Below are 9,746 nucleotides of genomic sequence, written 5' to 3'. Positions count from 1 at the left end.
TGAATTATATCTGAAAACTTTTTATGATACTTACAGGTGTTCTCTCCTGTGAGATACTGTTTACTTTGTTGAAATTCTTCCTCCAAAGGGTATCTGAAAACCTTCTTCCAGTTTTTTTTTTTTTTTTTCCCCATCTTTATGTTCATCTCTACCTAACTGGGACATTACTGACACTATTTTGCCTTGTCTGTCTTCATCTATTAGTAAGATTAGTAGCTCTGATGGGCCCAAAGGAAAAAGTAAGAGCCTGAAAGTAAAAGCCACCAAGAGCCTGAAGACTCAAATTGAGGCCCTGATTTCAGTTGCAACCACCACCCTTTACACACACACACACCTCTTTTTTTCTACCAGGATGAAATGTCTGCATAGTCAATAAATCTAAACATCTGTTTCAAGATGATGAAGAAAAAAAAAGTCAACGTAATTACTGCCTCTTAAGTAAGAGCCATTATGACCTTTGGTATTTCAGAGTAGCTGCCCTCTTCTCTTTGGTTTTTTTCACTTTGTTAAGAGGAGAATGCTAGGTAAGGGCCAGAACAGAACAGCTCAAAACAATATGGAAAAGGCCAAGGACTGTTACCAGTAACCCTGTCTCATACAGCTCTTAGATGAATAAACACTGAGGGTTGGTCTGAAGAATATCAGCTTAAAGGGGTGACTTGTCATTTACCTGTCCATAGTACCTCAGTCTGATCCTGTTTCTACTTCTTAGGTTTCACAGTTACAAATTTTACTTTCAGGTAACATGCAAATCATCATTTTCTTTTCATTCAACATGACTAGTGTTGAATAGTCAAAATAAAAATTTTAATACAGATATTTGCCCATGGATATATGGGGTTGGGTGGGAGACTTAGTCTCCATTCCAGTGTTCACTCTCCTACAGAAGGCCATGCATCAGCCCCCACTTCCCTCTGCCCCCCTCCCTGCACCCCTCCCACTTACCGCACTGATGACTTAGGTTGCTCTGTTCCTTCCTCACCTGTGCCTCTTGGGAGGTAGCCTGCCTTCAGAGAGAAGCACTGCCTTTGGCCATGCACTAGCTGAAGGGTAAAGGCCCTGGCCTTGGAGGGCGACGTCCTCAGTGGTGCAGGGCTGCTGGCAGCTGGCACCTCAGTCACATCCTGGGGCTCTGATTCAGGAAGTTCATTTTCCACAGATACTTAGTCACAATCTCCTAAACACATTTTATTAGCAATAATGACATTCCAGCTATCATATGCCTTATTCTTTAGACTGCTTAGCTGGTTCAGAATTTAGAAAGGAAGAGGGGAGCTTAAGTCCAAGATACTTAATCCAAACTGTCTCATCATACCCCAAGAGGATACAGTATTCTTTCCTACAGTTAGCACTTGGAGTAACATGAGCAGCTCATGCAGGAGCGGTCTAAAAATCAGGTGCATTTTTAGATGTCTTGCTCCTCATTCACTTACTCCACAGATGCAAAGTAAAAAAAAAACTAGGGAGACTTTGTTTCTAAAATCAGTAACACTCTTTTTTTTTTAGCTAGATTTTTTCTTTGTTTAATGCGTGATAATAGGCAAGATGCATGGAGCACTCAAGAGTCACAGCAAGTATCTCTCCTCTTGAAAATCTCTCCCTGCTGGGCTGTGAATTTTTATGAAACCTCCCACAAATGTGACACTGCTAAACATCTTTCTCAAAATACTTAAGACCTAAGAATTAAGGATGTAGTTGGCCATCAACTGGGCTGTACATTTGCCCAGTTAAATGCAAGCTGCCAAAAGAAGAAAACACACCACCAGATTGAGAGCTTTTTAAAATATAATTTAAAACTATTTTGTACCAGTACAATATATTAATTTTACAAATGTAAAATTTTATCTGCTGTTAAAGCATTTGCAAAACCACACATCCTACTTCAGCTTTATTGCACAATATCTATAAGAAAATATTAATTTTTAAATTAGAAAACATAAAAATGCTTTCAATATAGAAGAGACAATCTTATTTTAAAGACAATACTCTATAAGAATGTCTACCCAGAAAATAACAAACTTTTCACAGGATACCAAGCTGGACAGATGCTTCGGCAGATCCAGTACAAAAGCACTGTATAAAACCAGTCCAAGATACTTAATCCAAACTGTCTCATCATTCTTCATTAGAAATCTAAATGCCACTCATGGTGGTTTCTTCTCCTTAAAAAAGTTGAGGCATTTCTCAGGGGGAGCATTCTGAATACTTCTTACATAGTCAAAACAAACCTTCCAACTTCATAGCCATCGGCAGGGTTTTTCCCTTCATGCAGATTATCTCTGGCAACTGTGTTTAATGACTAATAAATGATCGTTTTAATTCATTTATGCTGATAGAAAACATCAGGTTAAATACACTTTTAAAACCTAGTCCTTTACAAAAATCAGTTTATAAATTTGTATCATAAAAATTAGTGTCGAGACCATTAAGATGGCCTTCATTTGTCTTATATAAGTTGGTTCTCCCAGAGTTGGGATGGCAGACGTCCCACTTTTCAATGTAGTGTTAATAAGGATATAAATCCAAGCACTCAGCCGGAATCCCAAGACAGGTTAATAAGGTTATGTTAGTGGGATATTACCCTGGGTCTATATGCCGAAGTAGGTGTTGAAATACTGACAGCAAGTCTTGGTGGTAATTTAATTCACCTCAGACAATGAATACTATCTGGAGGTGCAAAAGGAAAACGTTCATAAATACCTATCAGGGGGGTTATGTGCATCGTAGAAAAGGGGGGGAAAAATCCTTATTAGAACAAGGATGCACTAAACTTGATACATACATAGATTATACATCTTTTCCTATTAAAGCATGTTGATTCAATCACAAGTGTTTTCAAATGTATGTCTTTGTGGCCAGGGGAAATTGCTTTTTTGGAACTTATGGCCTGCATAAGCAAAGTCAAATATAATATTACACATTTGTGTAGAGAAAATAATTATTAAAATAGTGGTTATGCACTCACCAGTTTGTTGTAGATAGACAGAATTATCAAAAACCCAGATGCTTATAAAAAAAAGTTTGCATTATTTAGAATTTCTTCCTTAGGAATCAAAGCAGTTGCTTTTCTGGAACTGCATTTTTCAGAACTGCTCAAAGCACCTCATCTAGATGAGTGTTTTTTAAAAATATATATAAAAAGTCTACCAAGAGACTTCAAACATCACATATTTCACCTTTTACGGGCTTTTTATCATGAATCCCTTCCTTTAAAGTCCTTCAGAATAAAATAAAAATAAACTCTCACATTCCATTAGAAAAAAATGGAAACATTCACGGTCTAAAAATTTTCTGGATTCCCCCAAGTCTTGGTACTATGTGCAATTTCCTCATATATAAATTTTGAGGAAACCCCTGATCATCTATTATTGAATATTCAGCTAATGGACATGCCATAGAAAATTTACAGTAATAGTAGTAAATAGATCAAAATCTAGTCCATAAAATAAAAAGGTTCTATGACTTCAATTTAAATACGGATCTGAAAAGCTAAGAGGAGGTTTTTTGTTTGTTTTTTAAAAAGTGCTAATTATTACTTTTACAAGTATCTTCAATACATTATGTCCAATTCTTTGTAAAACTAAACCATGCTTTAGGCACACTGCTTGATGAGTTTCTAAAAAAGCAGAAGAAAGAAATATCACTTGTCAATTAATCCAGCTTCCTTAATTTTACTGAAGAAGAATTTCTCCAGGATATTGGCACATTTGTAGTATTCACTCTCAGGGGGGTTGTACTCTTTGCAATTGGTAAAGACTCGCTGTAAGTCTGCCATGAATAATTTCTTAGACACGTAGTACCTATTCTTGAGGCGTTCACTCATGGTTTTCAGATCTGCACAGGAAAAAAAAATATTAGCAATCTTTGACTCCTCTCACACACTAGCTGACATAAGTAAGACTGGAAAAGAAATCTATGTCATCAATTTGATCACATTTTGACCATCCCAATGCCTTTGTTTAAGAGAAATTCATACGATCAAGGAAAACACTTCTTGAGTCTTATGTTCTTTCTGTTGAGGGGGTATCTGGTGCAAAATCACAGTGCACGGAAGGGACCATTATGAATCATCTGGTCCAATCCCCTATTCAGCACAAGGAAGCTAAGTAGATTAGCAGCGATAAGTACAATGAACTAAGTACTGTTAGCTATTCATTCAGGATTATACAGAAGAGGCTCTATTTACATGGCATAGAGCAGGTGGGACATTTGTATCAAATCATTTCATTATTTCAATCAAAACAACCAGACTAAATTTGTTTCTCCACATTCAGTTGTTTGGTGTTACAGAGACAGAAATAAAGTAGAGAAACAGATCATAAATACATCTGCAAATACATCAGTGACTGTCTGTAAAACAGTTCCAATCAATTCAGTTTCACGCTCCATCAATCAAATAAGAATGACAAATTTTACTTAATAATCTATTTTCTAAAGCAAGTAAGGCATGCGAGACAATTATAAAAAGGATAGTTTCCCAATGTATTTACTGGCTTTAAATTATATTATTTTACAAGTGAAAACAGTGCTTCAGCTAAACTTTTAAGACTCTAGTGGGGCTTCTTTAATCCTCATTCTCGGGACCAATTTAAAGAATTCTATGCAAATAAGGAGATGCTAACATCTGTCTACTTATAAGTCCCTAATTGTTTTCTAAACCTGTTTCTATCATTAAAAATTATACCAACTATTAAACTGGATTAGCAGACACAAACTACTATATATAAAATAAACAACATGGTCCTACTGTGTAGCACAGGGAACTATATATTTAATACCCTGTAATAAACCATAATGGAAAATAATATGAAAAAAATTATATGGCCTATGCATGAAAAAATAAGTTAAAATCACTAAAGAAATACTTCTACCAACAACCCAAATTCCCACTATATTATCAAACTTTCCAGAGAGTAAGAAACTTAAATACATTGGGATTATCATTTAATAAGATAAACTTATGTGCATGCAACATCCCCGAGTGGGGAGAAATTCATTTGCATCACAATTCTCACAAAACTCCAAAGGGAAAATGGAAAATACCTGCTTTCGCCTATTTCCTTTGACTAAATTACCCTTTGAAATATGTCATCATAATTGTGAACTCAACTTTTTGCTTTCTTTCTTCTCTAATCAAAATAGTTTGAGGGATTAAAAAAAAAAGTGTGAGGTGTTAAGATACACCAAGTCTCAGAAAATACCCCAGTAAATGGCTCACTGGAGGGTGACTGAGCAGAAGACAACAGCCCTCTCATTTCATACAGAAAGAGCAAAGGAACCAGGCCTCTCTAGGTGAAACTGGATGCTTACTTTCCTTCCCCCTAAATGCCCACCACTTCAGGATATGCTGTTTGATAGCACGCTTATAACGTTTTAGAAAGGAGAAACACGTAACCAAAAAAAAAAAAAAAAAGAAGAAGAAGAAGAAAAGAAAAGCGGGGCAGAAGAAAATGAAACATGACACAAAGAAGTTTACGCCAAAGCTTTTCAAACAATTTTTTGGAAGGGAGGGGGTAAGAAGAGATGGGGGGAACCTAAAATATAGCAGAAACAAAACAAGAGTCATGAAAGTGTTTGGACCTTTCTGAATAATTACAACTAATTCTGCATGTTTCCTTTCTCTATTTCCTTTCTATTCTAAAGTTATAGATAACATCTTGCTCCCTCTGGCCTTCTTAGACTTAACCAAATGGCCTGGTTTGCAAAAGAAAGTGATTGAACACCAGTGATAACAACTATGGAGACACCATTAAATTATTCCACTTTCATCCCCTCCCTTCCCCCAAATGCTAGGAATTCGGGGTAAGTAGGAAAGCCCTGCGCTAGCTATCCATGTGTGGGAAGAAGATGCCCCTTGAGCCAGACAACTCAGATGCTCTACTGAATTCATTCCCCAAACAAAACAGGTGGGATCTCATTCACAGAGGAGAAAAGAGTTTTTTAAAGGCATGGGGGAAAGAGAAGAAAGGTATTTTGAAAAAGCCAAGAAGGCAATGATGGGAAAAGTAAAGTTATTGGTCTGTCGGTCTTGTGCTCAAAGACATGACCGTCCTAGGGACAAGATGACACATTCTGCCTAGCACCTAAAGGCATCTCAAAACAAAAAGCACTGTTCTACCAAAGAGCACCATCCACAGTTTTAATTAATTCTTACACACACCTCAGCCCTCCACTGGCCTTGCTCTGTGGGGTCAGTTTTCCCCACACAAACATTAAGCTGTGCACAGAAGTGGTACCTAGAGGTTCCCACCCTTCTCTAGCTGGACCGAGCACAAAACTTCCAGAGAGCAGGCTGGGAGTGGGCTAGGAAAGACGGGACCCAATGGACCTACCACCACCAAATAATCCTCCCCAGACTCATCCAGCCTCCCAGGAGCGCTTCACAATAGGAGTCGGACTCCCCAGGAGATGAAGGTCAAAGGTCAAGCAACGTAAGTTTGGAAATGGACTTAAAACAGTTTTAGCATATTTTTCACACCATGAGAAATACTGATTCCCAGGTCATCTCTCCATTCAGAATTCTAGACGCCATCAACCCTCACTCTGATTTCCATGAACTGAAATCCATAGAAGCAAGGCAGCGAGAAGAGGGAAAGAAAAGCGTATGGAGGTCCGTCCTCATTACGGACTATAGACTGCTGAAATGATACTACCATCATGCGAAACAGTCGTGTAAAAATAAAGCCAAAGAGAACATCTACAAATAACTCCGTTATCAGGGAGCTAACGGATCCTTTTCATTTTCTGGTTTACATCCTAACACCTTCTTAACACCAGGAAGAGATTACGGGAAGAAAGGGATAGAAGACACAGACTTTCTCCCATAAAAAAATGGCCACACAGCTGATTGGAAAAAAAAAAAAAAAAAAAAAAGAATTCAACTAGTGGTCTGTCATCTGCACAAGGGCAAATTAGTATAATTTGGGGATTCTCAATTGACTCAATTAATCATTCATTTCAGCCTAGTGCAGACACCACAATTCTGTATTTCCAAAGGCATTTTGTCTGTTTGTTTGTTTGAGGATGGAGAACAAAGCTTAAAATAGGAGCATAATTAATTTGTTTCACTAACACTCTCCATCACAAGCATGGAAAATCAAGAACGGATTTCTCTGTCTAAAAGCCTGTCAAGTGGCTTAATCTAACTTCATCTATTTACCTTCAAAAATCCTCAGGCTCTCAAAAGACATCAAGAGGACAGGCTGATGCTTTCTTCTGTTTGCAGCCCAACAGAGTATCAGCAAGTTATATTCAAACAGCCGTGACTTTCATCTCTAGGGCTGTGTGTGCAGGTTCCCACCTGGGTGTTGGCATCTAGTGTGAATGGTGCGTGGGCTCCATAGAATGCAGCGCGATATCTTCAATGAACATGCCCCTTACCCCCATCATCCTGCTCTGACAGCAAGAGGGCCTGTGGGGCCCTGCACAGGGTCGTGGAACCCCACTACCCGCCACGCACATCCTATCCTACCACCGACGAGTACAGATTGACCTCGGCAACCATCTGTCCCCCACACCTCCATCTAGAGCTTTAAATCTATACTTAGAAAACATTAATGGCATTACCCATGGGGAACCTTATAACTTCATAATATCCCGGAGCTTCTGTTCTCTTCACGGGTTCCATGAAGGGCCAAGCGCTTTGATGGCTCTTGGGTAAAGAAAAAAGTAAGGTATCTAATATCGAAATGCCATGTGGGAAATCATTTCAAAATATGTGCATGAGGTGAAGGAAAAGGAGACACCCACCTTCACCTGCTGTAGGATGCTCTTGAGTGTGCTGTAAAGCTGGTCAGGGTCTTTGGGCTCTTTACTTGAAAGGAGTAAACAAAAAGGAACAATGATTAGTCTTCTACCCTCTTGCCAGGTGACTCCTATACAGCTCATTTTTACATAAACCTAAAGTTGGAACCAGTGCAGAAGTTTTTATGAAAACTGAAACCTAACAAGTGTGAAGAGGACTACAGTCAGTTTGCTTGGTTTCTCTAATTTTGCAGGAAGTGTGAAGAAACACTTCCATGAATATCCTTGGCCCATCAGACTTACCTTTTCTCTTTTCCACTTGGTTTCCAGCCTGTCTCTCCTACATCAACGAAATTAAACACTGAATGAGAACTGCTTTTGGTCAAGAGAATAACACAGTCAATATTTATCAAAAATGCAATGAATTCCAGCCATGCCTCAACAAAAGCGTATTTCTAAAAAGAGACTGAAATTAACTGTAGTTACTTTACTTCCTGATACAACTAACGATGTAAAACATTTCCAAGTCTGACATTACTCTGCTAGTGTTTTTAAAGCAAGAACTCCAAACTTTCAGAGGAAAGCACAGAAAACAAACATGTTTGGTACAGTGCTCATGTCTATTTTTAAAGCTCTAAGTCACACTCTTTGTGAATCACCATGTGAAAAAGTTAGGCTGCTATTTTAGGTGGGAACCAACTCTGTCCTGGTCTCTCTTTGATTTGGTGAAGACCTAGCTTGTTAGCAGGAAGAACACACAGCCTGGAGTCCAACAGACCTGGATTTGATTTCTTGTTCTCTCTTTAAAAGCTATCTTACCCTTGATAAGTTAGTCAACCTTTACTCCTCAGTTTACCAATCTATAAAACAGAACTCCAAAATTGAGCTGATGTGATTCCTTTTGAGATTAGTTGATGTATGTTAAAAAAAAAAAAAAAGAAGAAGAAGAAGAAGACTAAGAAGAATGCCTGGCATGCGTAGGCATTCAGTGATATAGTGGCTATTATTGCCATTAATAGGGATAAAACAGGGAAGTAAGCTCTGCTGTAGGGTGTATCTTGTAACAAAGAAATATATCTTGCCCAAATGATGTCTTACTTTTTTTCTGGAGAATTTTAGTTTGTTTGGTTTGGTTTTATTTAATCTTCAATATAGTAGAAGATCCTGGATTTGAACCGAATGGAAGTGTTGATATGCAGAGCTTTTGATCCACAAAAGACCTATTTTACATATTTTAATTCAATACAATACATCTCTGATATACCCACAGGTAAGAACCCTTATTAGATAAACTACTCTTAAAAAAGGAAACAAATTATATGCTTTCCAACCATTGTGTTTAGAAGTTTGGGGAAAGAGGGAGTTCCCGTCATGGTGCAGCGGAAATGAATCTGACTAGGAACCATGAGGTCACGGGTTCCATCCCTGGCCTTGCTCAGTGGGTTAAGGATCTGGCATTGCTGTGAGCTGTGGTGTAGGCTGCAGATGCCGCTCAGATCTGGCGTTGCTGTGGCTCTGGCATAGGCTGGCAGCAACATCTCCGATTAGACCCCTAGCCTGGGAACCTCCATATGCTGCAAGTGCGGCCCTATAAAGACAAAAAGACCAAAAAAAAAAAAAGTTTGGGGGAAACAGATTTAGCCACAGGCAGGTCACAGCCAAAACAGCACTGAGAAAGAGCACAAACAGCAAGCTATCTAGAGGAGAGGAGAACAGGGCTGCTTTTATTTCTGATAGTCACTGGCCATGTGCCTTTAAAGTTAAAGGATGTAGGGAGTTCCCATTGTGGCACAGCAGAAACAAATCTGACTAGTATCCTTGAGGATGGGGTTTCAACCCCTGGCCTTGCTCAGTGGGTTAAGGGTCCGGCATTGCCATGAGCTGAGGTGTAGGGCGTAACTCGGATCTGATGGTGCTGTGGAGTAGGCCGGCAGCTGCAGCTCCTATTTGACTGCTAGCCTGGAAACTTCCACAGGTGTGGCCCTAAAAAGCAAAAACAAACA

At 38.8% G+C, this 9,746-nt stretch overlaps 1 protein-coding gene across 3 annotated transcripts in view; it reads right to left on the bottom strand.

Annotated features, from left to right (window-relative positions):
- Window positions 1–1,767: 1,767 nt before the first annotated feature.
- The window catches only part of KAT2B (lysine acetyltransferase 2B), a 114,054-nt gene continuing 106,075 nt past the window's right edge, over window positions 1,768–9,746 (bottom strand). The window contains exons 15-18 of one of the 3 annotated variants that reach the window (XM_021071366.2): window positions 8,047–8,083; window positions 7,750–7,813; window positions 7,567–7,651; window positions 1,768–3,834 (exon numbers count right to left, since the gene is read on the bottom strand). In XM_021071366.2, coding sequence (XP_020927025.2) covers window positions 3,641–3,834; window positions 7,567–7,651; window positions 7,750–7,813; window positions 8,047–8,083 — 380 coding nt within the window. In that variant the 3' untranslated portion in view covers window positions 1,768–3,640. Of the gene's footprint in view, window positions 3,835–7,566; window positions 7,652–7,749; window positions 7,814–8,046; window positions 8,084–8,862; window positions 9,727–9,746 lie in introns of those variants that run through there. The other 2 variants (XM_084989957.1, XM_084989958.1) reach the window with 2 other exon arrangements.

This window comes from Sus scrofa, chromosome 13 (genome assembly GCF_054392235.1).
Source record: "Sus scrofa isolate SSC_HxYL_T2T_F1_AM1 chromosome 13, Sscrofa_HxYL_maternal_Yorkshire_Landrace_v2.0, whole genome shotgun sequence".
Classification (NCBI taxonomy): domain Eukaryota; kingdom Metazoa; phylum Chordata; class Mammalia; order Artiodactyla; family Suidae; genus Sus; species Sus scrofa.
This window is presented reverse-complemented; position numbering and strand designations above follow the sequence as displayed.